This window comes from Amblyomma maculatum, chromosome 4, assembly GCF_055883805.1.
Source record: "Amblyomma maculatum isolate TAMU_Amacu chromosome 4, ASM5588380v1, whole genome shotgun sequence".
NCBI lineage: Eukaryota > Metazoa > Arthropoda > Arachnida > Ixodida > Ixodidae > Amblyomma > Amblyomma maculatum.
The window spans coordinates 110,230,176-110,245,706 of NC_139347.1; the positions used below are offsets into that span (position 1 = coordinate 110,230,176).

Sequence of the window (15,531 nt, forward strand, 5' to 3'; positions counted from 1 at the left end):
ATCAAGATTAGCATAGTTACTCGTAGAAAAGTTAAGTTATTGTACCAGCACAGCAACGTCGCATTTAGCCTTGCAATGTAGATTGGGAGTTTAAATTTTTAGAATTTTTTCTCGCTTTTTTTTTATGCTTGCCACAGGCACAGTGAAGTAATTCTTTAGAACATTTATCAAGCGACCTATTGTGGGCATCAATTATAATAAATTTCATAACTCCTATGCAGTCATAGTTAGGCATAAACAAGTTTGTTTATTGCGCCTGTCATTAGATTGGGTCGAAAAGTGGAGCTCTCCGTAAACTCATTTGATAAGATATCCGCGAAAACTATCACGCCTTAGCGAACACTTACCTAGGTAATAGAGGTCAGTGTGCCTGCGTTAAAACATAACATGAAAGAGACGCGAACAAGGATTAAGGGGGAGCCTCAGCTTGCAAGTAAAGGTATCGTTTTCACAAGGGGAGGTCTATTCTGAGCCGTGAAATCATCACTGGTAGGGTTTATATGCACTGCTGCTTCCGAAGAAGATAAACGGGGGAAGGTGGCTGGGAAGAGGAGAGAGAATTAGGCCATGGAGTGAAAGACTGTGTCTTTGAGTATGAGATCCTATAAACCCTTAAGCGGTGGTCACGTGACCTGAAAAAAGGTAAAAAGCGGTCACAGCAGGGTGAAGTACAATGCGAGTTAGATAATGAGTTAGCATCAAAAACGGGTTCGACGCTGGTACTTGTTTGCTGGAAGAGCTCAGAGCTCAGAGCCAGTAGCCAGTGACGCAAAGGAAAGCATAGGCGATAAGTGAGGGAAAGCAAAGGGACCCTTGTTCGGTTCTCTTTCATACTGAGTAGACATCTTATTGCCCTGGTTCAACCCTGTATTAACATCATTCATTCGTACTTCCAATAGTTCTTTGTGTGCCGCGAGAGTTTGTATTAGGTCCAGTGTCTTTCAGTTTGTGAGTATATGGCATAACTAATATTGAAAGGAGTGTACAGTTTATTACATATGTCGATGACAGTAGGGCAGTACTGTGGTTATATGTGGCACTGATGCTGTTTACCTTGTTTTACATAGTAAAGTACTCTAAAAATGTGTCTCTTGTCTCAGTGAAATCGCACAATGATAAATTTATACCTTATTTCAAGCCCGACAGACGTTTTTTCTAATAATTGCCTCATAATATTCTGATAAAATTATTGGTCTTGTAAAAAGACAAAAGCTCTTATTATGTATTTTTCTTCCCATTTGAAACGGGACACCCATATTGATGCCGTGCATAATATATTTCTTCAGTGTAGCTGTAGCTATTTCTCGATGTCGCAATTTTGCTTCAAAAAGGTAAATTCGACATTTATAAGAATTATTTGCACCTCACATAAGCTACGGAACTTTGTAGAAGGGAATTATCCCTCGAGAAAATATTTACTTAATAATAGTTCTTATATATTAAAGTAAAAGCAATATACAAGAGTATTGAAGATTATTAGACATCTGTTGTCGGAACAATGTTATTATTTTTGGCCGTCCCATGTATATTGGTGCTTGTTTGCTATTTTATTTTTAACACGAATATGCGAACACTCTTTAGTTTCAGACACTCACATTCAGTATAAACTGCAATCCTTAAAGCGTATTTACTGGACTTACAAAGTGAACTCAAACATGTAACCCTCAAAGCGGCAAGAGCCCTACGAATACGTTTTAAAGATTATAGCAATACATCTTTCAGCAGCTCTCTATTTCTGGGTACCTTTTCTACACAGTGTAGTAATTATTTTATTATTCGTCCCCCAACCAAGGTGTACTGCTACCTTGTAAACGACTTTAGGGCCAGCCAAGTTGTTAACTGCAGCTTGTAGTCCTGGAGACTCTCAAGTACTCTGGTGAATGATAAAAAAATAAAAAAAAGAACATCCTGACAAGTTAAAAATATTATCCTGATTCAAGTAAGAACATCTGAGCAAGCGAATGTTGCATCTTAGAACAAAAAAATGTGAATTGAATAGACATTTTAGAACACTATAGGGCATTTGCAAAATTTACATAGCATAATTGTGTGTTCGGTTCATTTTGCTCCCCAGATTTACTGATTTATTCTGTAACGTTTAAGGTTTCAAATTATGCGCAGTTACAATATGACTTCAATCAACCCTGTTCTGTCACATAAAATATTGGTAACTTATATTGTTTCAAAATATGACGGATTCAAGTCGCTTTGCCTCATCTAACTATATTCATGTTGATTTATATTGCTCTCCACTACTCACGCATGCCTCCCTAACTAGTTGCTGTCTTAGGCTCTCGTTGCAATATCCCGCTTTCTATAAAAAGCACGCTACTCAATAAAGCTTCTCAGAGTCTCATTTGTTTTCACCTGACCTAATGCCACACCAAACACGAAGGCGTTTCATTTACTATGCGACCGCAAAAAGCTTGTCTCGAACTTACAACATACAAGACAACATTGGACATCAAAAAACCATTTTCATCTCGTCAGATACCCTGAAAACAAATAATAATTCTTAAAAGTTCATATCAAACACTTTCTGTTCTCATGTTTATTACTAGAGAGCGTTGCAACGTTGTGAGATGCTGTGAATGATTGTCTTTCCTAATTTTCAACTTCTTTTCCGTGGTTAACGATTTAAAGTAGGTTTCCTTCAATCAACAAATCTTCAGTTCCCCGCAAAATGCAGAACGGTTCTCCAGAAATTGCAAGGCGTGCTTCTTATCGAGCTCAGACCGAGTAATGCTCCTGGTTTCACTGTTACCGATGCCAGCATATACAGGCAGTGAGTTGCAGGGTTCCTGTGTTTAGCTGATAATCGTTGTATTCAGTTTTCATTGCTGGCCTCCCGGGGCGGCGGTAAAGGTTTGCTGTTTCCGCGCCTGTCCGGAAGTCTAATCTCGCTTCCTGCCTTTTCTGTACCTTTCCCCATTAAAAAAGGCCTACTGCTAACCGACTATTTGTTTAAGGTAGCCCTACTGTAGTTTTCTTGATCCCTACTTGACCTGCTTGATAAGCAATTGCTTTCCGGCTCCGTTAGTGTAACTAGTGGCTTTATGTCGGGCATTTCTGCGCCCACTGCCCACATCTACCGTGTTGCCATAGCGATTTTCGGGTCAGCTTCATGGCGGTCCACAATTGTAATTTTTATCGGTCGATCGAAATCGAGCATACTACACCCGACACTGAGCGCATTTTCTCCCTTTAGCCTTTGCAATTCTGCAAGCAGCTACTTCAACCGCGCCTTTCCCGCTTCCGAAATTAGCCTTCTATCTATTTCTAGTTCTTTTCCTCGACCGAGGGTTTTTCTTCAACTCAGAAATTATTCATGCGGACCCACGCACCCTTAAAACTGCCCTACCGGCTCGAACGCAGACAGAGACACAAACAATGGGACGGGGGAAACTCGCGGTTTCGATGCGTCGATCCCATTTGAACGCGCTCCAGTGTCGACTGTCCGCCGCTACCTTCAGTGGAGCCTGCGATGCGCGGCCGCTCGCTTCGAGCCTTATGTGTGTTGATGCCTACTTGCGTAGACCCGCCGCTAACCGACGCGCTGCAGTCCCGCGTCCCTGGTCCGTTCTTCTGGTCCTTGCTGCTATGTGTCCTGGTTGCTATGTGTTCTGCTGCTTCTTGCTGCGTGCACCAGGTCCAACCAGGTAGTTGATGTCCTGATTTGCTGCAGTCTTCACTCCTACCTTGGCTGCCTTACTTGTGTCCTACTTGGCCAGTAGAGACAATCCTGTCAGGCTTCGCCATTGGTGTTCCTTTTCACTCGGGGTGCATCGCCAGAGACGGTATACGTGCTGCAGCAGAGGTTCCTTGCGCCAGAGGTGCCCCGTCGGAGACGGTTTGTTGCGAAGACTTGAGTACAGGAGTTGAAGAGAAGAATAACTGAATATTTATACACGCAGTATTTACAACAACATTTACAACAAAGATGCAAGGCGTAACTGGCTAAGATAGGAAATATTCCCACCTCGGCATAGCCAAAGAGGCAGAGCATCTAAACCTAGCCCAGAACGCCGGACTGGGCCCTCGGGCTCGGTTTACCCCCTGAGGGCCAGCCCTAATTTTCCCAACGTCCAGTCACCACAAACATCAACCTGATAGGTTGGTTCCGTCGTCCTTCCGTCACAGGCACAAGTCGTCGGCCTTTTCACAGGAGAACTCATTTGAGTAGCGAGCACCGTGTGTTCAAGCCTGCGGCACTTTGTAATGAACCTTTGTGCTAGTGCTTTTGTGCTTCGTCACTCGCCTGGCTCATTTGTCTTAGTCCCAGTCTCGCAGCGTTGACAACTCAAGAGTGGGTTTTGGTCGGATACTTTTATCGACGTAGGTAATACATTATTCGAGAGAGTCAAATGTTTGAAGCACGTTTTCGGCCAAACGACAATTAGTCACTTTATTCATTCTGGAAAGGTAGTTATAGCTACTCCGGTAAAACGAACTCTCTTTTTCTGTGCCAAGTCATAACCAAAACACTCTCTGTGTAAACTATTACCAAGAATGCCGCTAGGGTGTGCTGCAGACGAGTGCTCAGTTACTTTTTATTTTTTGCAGTTACCTATGGTTGAATCGCTCCTGCACATTGAACTCCTCCGCGAAGTTATAAACACCGTTTGTGAAACATTTTATTGCAAAAGTAACTTTATCAAATGCGATTCGAACAGGCCTGGCGAACCGTTGTCGGGCTTCCGTTCAATCTATTTTCAGGTGAACCTGCTTACGCTGTCAAGTTGCTTACGCAGGCCGGCCGTGCTTGGAGGGCCCATATGAGGGTGTCATTGATCGCAGTTTCAGCGGACATGTTGTGCAGGCATTCTTCGGGCCGTGGCTGCTCAAAAACCAACGTGTAGCCTTAATGTATAGAGATAAACGTAATAAGGGTTTTGAGTGATGTGTTCCTGCTTAGGACAAAGGCTTTGTCGATGTTGATGGCTGAAATATTTAGAACGTTATCTTACTTTGTGAACTTGCCTGGGAGTCCGTTTATGAAGTTTTCTCTGTAGCGATCCTGACATGTTTTTCGATTGAGATCTCACTTGGCTAAACTCTAACAGTAATACCTTCAGACAATCTGACGTACAGCAGACTTACATGCATCGTAAACCAAAGCGAATGAATCTAGAATAAAATAAAAAAATCTCGAAGAAACGATACACCATCTTGAAAAAGCATTGTTGGCTCAGAATAAAATACTGGTCGATTTTGAGGGCCGTGCTCGGCGGAATAACCTTTTGGTGTTTTGCATTAATGAAAGCTCGAATGAAAATAGGCATGATCTAGAAATCAAAGTTGTCCGCCAGGTTTTCGAAGAAAAGCTTGGCGTCATTGTAAGTTCAGTGGAACGCATTCATAGGATTGGCAGGCCACGAAAGGATCATACACAACCTGTGATTGTCCGCCTATACAACCACAATGAAACGTTATCCCTGTTTAAGAACTGTTCAAAAATAAAAAGTTCCGGCATATCAATTCCTGACGTATTTTCTCAGGAAACCTTACGGATAAGAAAGAAACTATGACAGTCCGGATTAGTTGATAGTGGTCCGAATGACGAAATGAAACTTGTTCACGACAAGGTGTTTCTAAACGATGATATATATGTATGGGACGGTGATAAGAACAGCAAAGTTTTGTTTCGCAAAAGTACCAAATCAGATGATCGGCGTTCTCAGGCTAAAGATAAGCCTGCGCAGAAGCTTCTTCGAATTGTTTGTTTGAATGCGCAAAGTGTGCGCAATAAGTCAGGAAAGCTTAAATGTATTTTGCTGTCATATGATCCCCACGTTGCCATCGTCACAGAAACTTGGCTCCCGGATGACTGCGTATTTCCACCTTCCTATATCTGCTATCGAAAAGATTGTGAAACAAAAGGTGGCGGTACTGCAGTCCTTGTGAAACATGGGCTTTCATCATTTGCGTTACCAGAAGTTGACAATGCTCACGAAAGCGTATTTTGTAAAATTAAATTTAACGGCAGCACACTCATTATTGCGGGTGTTTACAGGCCACTGGGATCTACACCAGAATTCTTACTAAAGCTCTACGACCATTTAGAAAAACATCGTGATGAATATATTATAGTGGCTGCAGACTTTAACATTCTAGCTAATTATTGGGTGCAAATGAAGTGTGGATCAGTTCACGCCCACAGTTCTGAAGTGTTGTTTGACATGCTACTTGCATATAACCTCACCGAAATAGTTCTTGCCCCAACACGAGTAACAGATGCTGCCTCCTCAATTTTAGATCTTTTATTTTGTTCTAACATCTTCAGGATCGTTCAACGCAGGTTCATGATGGCATTTTCGACCATAGCCTCATTTACTTTACCTGCGTGTTTCCACGGGGTTCGGGATCTTGCAAGCCGAAAGCTGTTTTTGTGAAGAATTACTCATTTGCTGATGATTTCCAAATTACGCATTATTAAGAGAATTCCCTTTTTTTCGTTTTATGACGATGACATTGAAGCATTATGGACTAAGTTTAAATCCTGTTGTATCTATTGTATAGACAAATTTGTTGCTGATAAATTACAGAAGGTTGGTCGAAGGAGCCCTTGGGCAACCAGAGAGCTGCTCCAGATAAAACGCAGGCTAAAACGCTGTAGAAAATTGAAGCGAATTATTGATGATGTAGTTTCAGAGCTAAAAACAACCCTAGAACATAAAATGCGAGAATCTCGAGAACGCTATTTCACTGAAACTCTTGGCAGGTTCGCTTCAGAAAGCCCCCGAATATTCTGGCAGTTACTTGGGAACAAGGCTCATCGGCGGATTGAGCATGTAGCAGTAGGTGGTAATATGGTTACAGACAGCAGGCGGAGGGCGCAAATATTCAACTATCACTTTCAAAATGTATTTTCAAAGTCAAGCAAGTGTTGCGAAGGTGTTCCCGCCCCTAGTGAATCACGCACTTTGTTCATATCCTTAGAGGGTGTAATTGAACTGCTACTACCACTTGACGCGAAAAAATCAACAGGTCCGGACAAAATTCCCGTCATATTTCTTAAAAGATACGCGGAGCTTATGGGCAGATTTCTCGTCATAATTTTCAATAAATCCTTAGAATGTGGTAAACTACCGACCGATTGACTTCTGGCTGTTGTAATTCCAGTTTTTAAGAAAGGTAGCCTTCTAGAAATCAGTAATTATCGACCTGTTTCACTTACGTGTATTTCTTGCAAGGTGCTAGAGTATATTCTGGTGAAACATCTAAATACTTTCTTGGATAAGCACGGTATTATAAATAAAGCACAACACGGCTTCCGAAGGGGCTTCTTTACTAACACGCAGTTAATTGTAACCATTAATGAATTTGCTAAAATTTTAGATAAAAACGGTCAGGTAGATATAATATTTCTGGACTTTTCAAAGGCTTTTGACAGGGTGTCACATAATAAATTAATCATGAAGATGAAAGCGTTGTGCATACCTCCCGACATAATCAACTGGGTAATATCTTACTTGAGCAACCGAAAGCAGTATGTAGAGGTAGACGGAACGTGCTCTGAACATTTAGACGTTTACTCGGGTGTGTCTTAAGGATCTATACTAGGACCGGTCTTATTTAATATTTACATAACTGACCTTGTCGATTCATTGAATCCAACGGTATCAATTAAGCTGTTCGCTGATGACTGTCATTTTTAAAAACATAAATTCTCTCTCTGATCAACTCGAGCTAAGCGATAATCTAAAATTGCTAGCAGAATGGTGTGACAAATGGGACATGATAATTAATTTTGACAAAGCAGTTCACATGTGCCTTAGCAATAAGAGAAACAGGCTGGAATTTCTTTGCAGCATGGATGGCAAGATAATTAAACAAGCTGCGGAATATAAGTATTTAGGGGTTACAATTACATCCAGGCCTAAATGGACAGCGCACATTGATAACGTGTGTTCTTCAGCTCGTAAAAAACTAGGTTTATTAAAACATAAATTAGGCAGATGAACAGCTGCACTGAGAAACAAGGCGTACAAAGCCACGGTGAGACCCTCTTTGGAGTACGCGAGCATTGTGTGGGACCCTCACACAAAGGTAGAAATAGAAAAACTAGAAAAACTTCAAAGGTTGGCCGTTCGTTTTATTTATAACCGCTATAAACGCCGAGACTCTCCATCTGCTATGTTAAATGACGCAAAAAGCGCCGTGCGACTAAGGCAGTAGCAGAAATGAGGTGATCACGATGCAAGCTTTAAGAGGACGTTTGAGGAATTATAACGCTTGCCCTAAATCTTTGGTAACATTCTAGTTTCCGAGAGTTTAGGGCGGCTTTTCTCGCACTGGTGTTATTGGCAGCCGGGATCGACTAATCTAATGTACCTCAGTTCTTCATTAGTTAACAACGTATAAAAAAGTTTAAAAAATATCTCCCATGGAGAGGATGCCAACCTACAAGTTATTCGAGGAATCAAGTACAGAACTTCATATCCATGGCGGTGCCGTATATGAACGTAAAGTGAACCTAGTGTGAGTCTGCATCCGTGCATACGTGGGTGTGTCCTCAGGTGATGATAGAATTCGAAAAGGAGATAGGGATATAGACGTAAAGAAACATTCTTGACGAAGTGAAGACACGGTATTATTAAAATCAGCGAATGCTGCGGAGTGTTTTAACGTGATGACAGCTAAATCTGTGACGGCGACCAAACTATGGCCTGAATTTAACCTTCTCTCAGTTCAGTCGTTCAGTCGTGTCCGACTCTTCGTGAACCTATGGACCATGTCACGCCACGCTTTCCGGTCTCTCACTATCTTCCTAACATCACATAACTTCATCTGCAGTGCCTCGAGGATGCCATCTAACCATCGCGTTCGCTGCCTGCCCCTTCTCCGGCGACCCTCAACCTTTACCAACATCAAATCTTTCTCCAGCGACTCCTCTCTTCTCATCAGATGACCAAAGTAGCTGAGTTTTAACTTTAGAATTTGACCCTCCAATGAGCAGTCAGGGTTTATGGTCGAAAATATCGACTGAGTTGATCTTCTGGCAGTCCAAGGAACTCTCAAGAGTATTCGCCAGCACCACAATTCAAACGCGTCAATTCTTCGGCGGTCAGCTTTTTTCACAGTCCAACTCTCGCATTCATACATCACAACTGGAAAGACATAGCACGAGTTATACGGATCTTGTTTGGCAGACTAATGTCTCTGCTCTTTACTAGGCGGTCAAGGCTAACCATTGCTCTCTTTCCCAGAAGCAGGCGTCTCCTAAATTCATGGCTGCAGTCTCCTTCCGAGGTAATCTTGGAGCCCAAGAAGAGAAAATCTGTCACAGCTTCCACTTCATGTCCATTGATGCTCCAGGACTTGATAGGGCAAGACGCCATGATCTTTGTCTTTTTAATGTTCAGTTTAAGCCCAAACTTCTCACTCTCTTCTTGTACGCGCATCAGAAGTCTCTTGAGTTCCACTTCACTTTCTGCCATTAAAGTGGTATCATCCGCATATCTAAGGTTGTTGAAACGTTTTCCAGCAATCTTCACTCCAGCTGAAGACTCGTCCAGACCGGCCTTCCTCATGATGCACTCTGCATATAGGTTAAATAGGCAGGGCGACAGTATGCAGCCTTGCCTCACTCCTTTCTTAATCGGAAACCAATCAGTAAGACCATGCCCAGTTCTGACTGTGGCCTCTTGCACTTCATACAGGTTCCTGAGGAGACAGATGAGGTGAATTGGAACTCCCATCTCTTGGAGAGCTTGCCACAATCTGCTGTGATCTACGCAGTCAAACGCTTTCACATAATCAATAAAGCAGAAGTAGATGGTTTTCTGGAACTCTCTTGCTTTTTCCATGATCCAGCGAAGGTTGGCAATTTGGTCTCTAGTTCATCTGCCTTTGCGAAACCCAGCTTGCAAGTCCGGAAGCTCTCGATCTACATACTGCTGCAGCCTATCTTGGAGGATTTTCAACATCACCTTGCTAGCATGCGAAATAAGCGCGATCGTGCGGTAGTTGGAACAATCTTTGGCACTGCCTTTTTTTGTAATGGGGATGTAAACTGACCTCCTCCAATCCTATGTCCACTGCAGGTTTGTCCAAATCTTCTGACATAATGTATGCAGAATGTTAACAGCGTCATGGTTGAGGTTTTGAAGCAACTCAGCTGGAATGCCATCAATTCCTCTAGCTTTGTTCTTAGCAAGGCTAGCTAAGGCCCATTCAACTTCACTCTTCAGGATACCCGGCTCGAGATCAGTAATCACAACCGTCTTATGTTGGGTTTGCACATTCGGGTCCTTCTTGTACAGTTCTTCTGTGTATTCCTGCCACCTCTTCTTTATCTCGGAGGCTCAGTGAGGTCCTTGCCTCGTTTGTCCTTTATCTAGCCCAGCTTAGCACAGAAGCCTCCTTTGATATCTTTGATTGTCTTATACATAGCTCTTGTGTTCCTTAATTGGCTGTTGTCTTCAACTGCTTGGCACTGTGTGTTCAGGAAGGTATTCTTATCTCTCCTTGCTATTTTCTGAAAATCCGCATTGAGAACCTTGTATCTTTCTCTTTCCCCCATAACTTTTGCCATCCTCCTTTCCTCAGCTATTTGCAAAACCTCTTCAGATAACCAGTTTGCTTTCTTGCATTTCTTTTGCTTTGGAACTACCTTAGTAGCAACTTCTTGTATTATATCACAAACATCAGTCCACATCTCTTCGGGCTCTCTGTCTTCTAGATCTAATTCTTGAAATCGATTCCTCACTTCCACAGCATATTCTAATGGAATTTGATCCAGATCAGACCTGAAAGGCCTTCTAGTTTTCTGCGTTTTCCTCAATCGAAGCTTAATTTTGGCAACAAGAAGCTGATGATCGGTGCCACAATCGGCCCCAGGCCTTGTTTTTACTGGTTGTATAGCGCTTCTTCATCTCTGCCGGCAAAGAATGTAATCGATCTGATTCCTGTACAGACCGTCCGGTGAAGTCATGTGTACAGGCGCCTCTTGTGCTGTTGAAAATGAGTATTCGCTATGGTCAGGTTGTTTTCTTGACAAAACTCAACTAGCCTCTGCCCAGCTTCATTTGGCTCGCCAAGACCGAACTTGCCTATAATTCCGGATATTTCTTCACTCCCGAACTTAGCATTCCAGTCTCCTATGAGAAAAACGACGTCTGATGATGGGGTGTGGTCTAAAAGGCATTGTAGGTCCGCATAAAATCTCTCAGCGTCAGCTTCTTCAGCAGTAGTGGTCGGTGCATAGACTTGGATAACTGTTATGTATGTTGAAAGGGTGACCTTGGATCCGAAGTGAAATCATTCGGTCGTTTTTGGGGTTGTACCCTAGCACTGCTTTGCCCATTCTTCTGTTTACTATGAGAGCGACCCCATTCCTTCTCTTGGATTCGTAATTTGACCTTAAAGGCAGCTTAAATTTATCCGAGGGATACTCTCAGTTTGTGCACACTCAGATTTATTCCATTCAATCATCAGTAAATTCGCAGTATGAAAAATTCTTCGCGACAAATAATACAATTGTTTGTTGGCGCCCGCACGTGGATCTGCAGCGGTAGCACCACTGGCGGGGAGTTTTCTATGACGTGTTTTTCAGAGATTTGAAAACCGCCAAGCAGTCGTTCCGTTGTCAACTGCTTCACTGCGCATTCATACCTTGTAATCTGCCGACCAGAAGAGCATTCCTGCTTAGCAATATTAGAAAGCAATCGCTTGTTCGTTTTGGCTTAAATTTTTTTAAAAAGAACGCAAGGGCGTATTCTCTGCCGATAAGCAATATTATTGATTCGTTAATGTGAATGCATTTATCTGAAAAAAAGCTCACAGTAACACCCTGGTAGAAAACGTTTGAATGCCCCAGGAAGGAGTCGACCACATACAATGTCTCTCTAACCTCATTATCGATATCATATATCTATTTAGCACTCTCTGCCGCCATCTCAAAACCCGACAAATCCCTTTCAACCGCGCTCACGCCATATTATAGGGCCTTTATACCCCCCCCCCCCCCCTAACACAAGCAAAGTGGCTTCATTTTGTATTCTTCGAGTAACATGACACTGTCATTCTATGAGGTTCTGCATTAACTTCCCACTACCACTTCTTGGGCTCAAATCAACTGGGACAGATGTTTTCTGTACATTTGTTAAGTGCATTGCTCAATTGTTTACCTGGGAAAAATATCGCGTATTAAAGAACAGGCTCACGACAACTTAGGCATTTTTAAACTGCAACAAAAATATCCACTACGGCAGAGTTCAGTAACGTGCACTGTTTTGACGTGATTGAAATGCACAGCAGTGTGTGAGACCTCTGAAATGCGCGTCATGCTGAGTAAAACCAATATGTATTAAACAGGCTCCCTTCTTAAAGCCCATATCTTAACACAAATGTTTTAGGCGGTACATTCGGCGTGATCGTTCTGATTCACCGTGTGAGAGGAAAACCGAAATCGGTCGAATGGGTCGCGACGTCGAAGCCGCATGAACGCACGCAAGTAATTCCAAAGACCTGAGCGATCGCACAGTACAGCAGTGACGACGTCCCTGAAAAATAATCTTGTGCCGGAAAAGTGAGGAGGTAAGAGGAAATCGAAATTCCTGAATATTCCTTATTTCATGATTTAACCCTCTTTCCCCAATGCATTATACGAGGAAGGGTTACAGTTAAACGAAGAAACATATTTTCGTTTTCAGACCAACCTTGTAATTAAAAAAGATTGCTCCATTGTTGTACAGTTAATTAATAAAATGTCTGACAATGTGCTACTGTACAGCATCAACATTACTTAAAACCATATAATAATGGCAAGAAAAATGTTTCCTCTGCAAATTGAGCTGTCATAGGTATCAACTCGAAAACCTTTGGTACCATGCCTTTGGTACCTATGAGTTATTGAGAGTGTTTGCTAAATTTTCAGTTTACATGGAAATAACTTCAGTGAGGCTATAGTCCCAGTGACAGAACAATAGCCCTGAAGGCGTGAGTCAATACGGAGGCCGCTCTGTATTACAAAAAGATGTTAGTTAACCAAGTCACTAAAAATAAAATCTGTTCAGGTTCCTCGCGTTTAAAATACAACCCTTTTTTTTTACCTAAACTACATTTACAGTCAGGCTTTTCTCACTGGGCAAGCACCCACATTAGAGGGCTTCACAGCCAAGCTTGTTTTTCATAAAATGACGAAGCAAAAAGCATCAAGAACAATTTCCCCCGGCTGGCTCTTCATTATGACAAGCTGGAACTGTATATGGGTAACTTGCAACTCCTTTTCTAAAGCCGACAGCTAGATGCTACTGAGAAATATAGTGTCGCATCATTTTAGCACATTGTGTTCGATGTCTAGCTTAAGGCATGTCAAGCCGTCCTGCAACCGTGGCACAAGGAGACCTTTTTCTTTACACATAATTTAACAGAAAATGTACATGATGAATCAAAACTATTGCTGATTTTTCCCTGCCATATATATTATTTTTTTTTTAAGACACCCTTATTTCCCTGCCACACTATTATGGACTATAAGTTGGAATTGGTAGCATAAGTTAAAGCAAGTATTTGTAGAGATGTTCATGGATCACCACGCTTGGATATTCCAGCGAGACCAATAACCTCAATATGCTAAAAGCCGCCGCAAATTCTTCATGTGTCATATTCGTTAGGTTTTTCTAAAAACAATATCGTTTGTTTCTTCTGATAAACAATAACAGGCGGTTTAGCTTAACGAAGCACAGATATAAATGCAGGGTCATTATTAAACATTCCAATTATTTAGATAAATTTAATTTGCTTAGCTTAGTTTGGCCGCATCTTGCAATGTTCACCTTAGACTTTAGAAATAAAGGGGCCTACTTGACACTTTATTTCAATGTTGTCAGATGAGTTGAAAAAGCAGACAATATCTGAAGTGCGGCGTAGCAGACCGGGAGCCCAGAAGCAAAAGGTCCTGTGTCCGTAAAAATATATGCAAACAGGAGACCAGGTCGCTCACGAGGCTTATTAACGCTATCACGTTGTACCATTTGTGAAATTTAGATGTATCCCGGAATTTCTTCCACAATGTAAAACATGTTCTTAGATTATATTTATCATTGTTACTGGCATTTCACTCTTATTTCTAATGAAGCTTGAGTGATGAAGAGATTTTGTTACGCAAAGTTGTCATTTTCTGATTTCTGCTTCCAACAAACGGCGTGTGCTCTGATTGCCTGCTAATGTGTTATTCGTAGACTGTTACACCACAGTAGCTCAGGAATAATGCGCCAATTACAAGCGCTAGGATTCATGTGTTCTCATTTCATTCTAATAATAGTAATAATAATTGGTTCATAGGAAGGGAAAGCAGCAGTATCGGTTACACTTTTTTCTGTGGATTCCTGAACTGCGCCGTTAGGGAAGGGAGGAAGGTGGAAGTGAAAGTGGAAAGAGAGAAAGGGAAGCCGTAGTGGAGGGCTACGGAGAAAGTTCGACCACCTAGGAATCTTTAACATGCGCTAACATCGCACAGCACACGGATGCCGCTTCGTTTCGCCTCTATCGAAATGCAGCCGCCGCGGTTGGGTTGAAACCCGGGAACTCCGGCACAGTAGTCGGGCGCCTTACCACTCCACCACCAGAAACCGAAATATGACATGAGGCAATCTTTCTACTACAGAAAGTCTTTATTCTCTTCTTACAATTTGATCTTTTAATATGTTTCTTTAAGGAGTAAATTGAAGAAAAAAAAAGTGAAAAACGGCCATGAAGCAAGCAGTGTGTTAAAAAAGCAGTGAAGAAATGGTTAAATAATCACCTAAAAACTTAGCCGCTGTAGCAGTATAAGGTTCCTCAAAGCCATTCTAGGATGAAGCTTTCGCTGGTCATTAATTAATTGAAAGGCAGCACATCTGCGAAAAGAAAAATTCCAAGAACTGCACTGGTGCCAAAAAATACAAAGGTTAAATGCAAATAAACAAAAAGTAATAGAAATGGGTACCTCATAAAAACTACCAAGAAAGATAAAACGAGAAGCAGGATGAGAAAATGGAAAATAAGCAGCGGTAAGGCTGCTCATCTGACAAATTGCCCCTATTCCAAAGTGGTCCTCATTCCTATTCAGGGAAGTTAGCGGCCACCGTTTTGGCATTTACATTGTTTAGGGCGTAATAGGTTCTCGTGTCCAACCAACAATATCTGCCCCCACGCCTTTCGGCGTCTGCTGGGTCGCTCCTCTTTTTTCGTCTCTTTTTCTAGCCTAGTTTCTCTGCTTTCGGACAATTCTGTGGCCGCTTTGTCCCTGTGCCGAGAAACTTCGTCCGTCGCATGGCAATATGGAACGGTTTAATAATGCTGTGCGTGCAAAACTGAAGCGAAGCCCTGTTGGAGTTCTTTTGTAATCACCCGCTCGAAAATGTAATATTCATGGGATGCACAAGAAGGCCTTGTGCTTCGAGTGTGCTTGTAATAAGAGGCGGTTCTGTGCAGCAGTCCTCTTCCTTTTCTATTTGTCAAGGAATAGGAAAAAAGAATAATGTCACAGTTTAGGCTGTGAATTCGTCGAAACACAAAGGAGTGTCTGCGCTCTTAACAGCCTTT

The 15,531-nt window shown here is 42.1% G+C and overlaps 1 protein-coding gene across 1 annotated transcript in view; it reads right to left on the reverse strand.

The window, feature by feature from the left end:
• Positions 1-7,540, reverse strand: part of LOC146191939 (uncharacterized) — a 53,017-nt gene extending 45,477 nt beyond the window's left edge. The window contains exon 1 of the mRNA XM_084600011.1: positions 7,441-7,540. Within this exon, the coding sequence (XP_084456137.1) occupies positions 7,441-7,523 (83 nt within the window). The 5' untranslated portion in view covers positions 7,524-7,540. The remainder of the gene's footprint in view (positions 1-7,440) is intronic.
• Between the last annotated feature and the right edge of the window lie 7,991 nt (positions 7,541-15,531).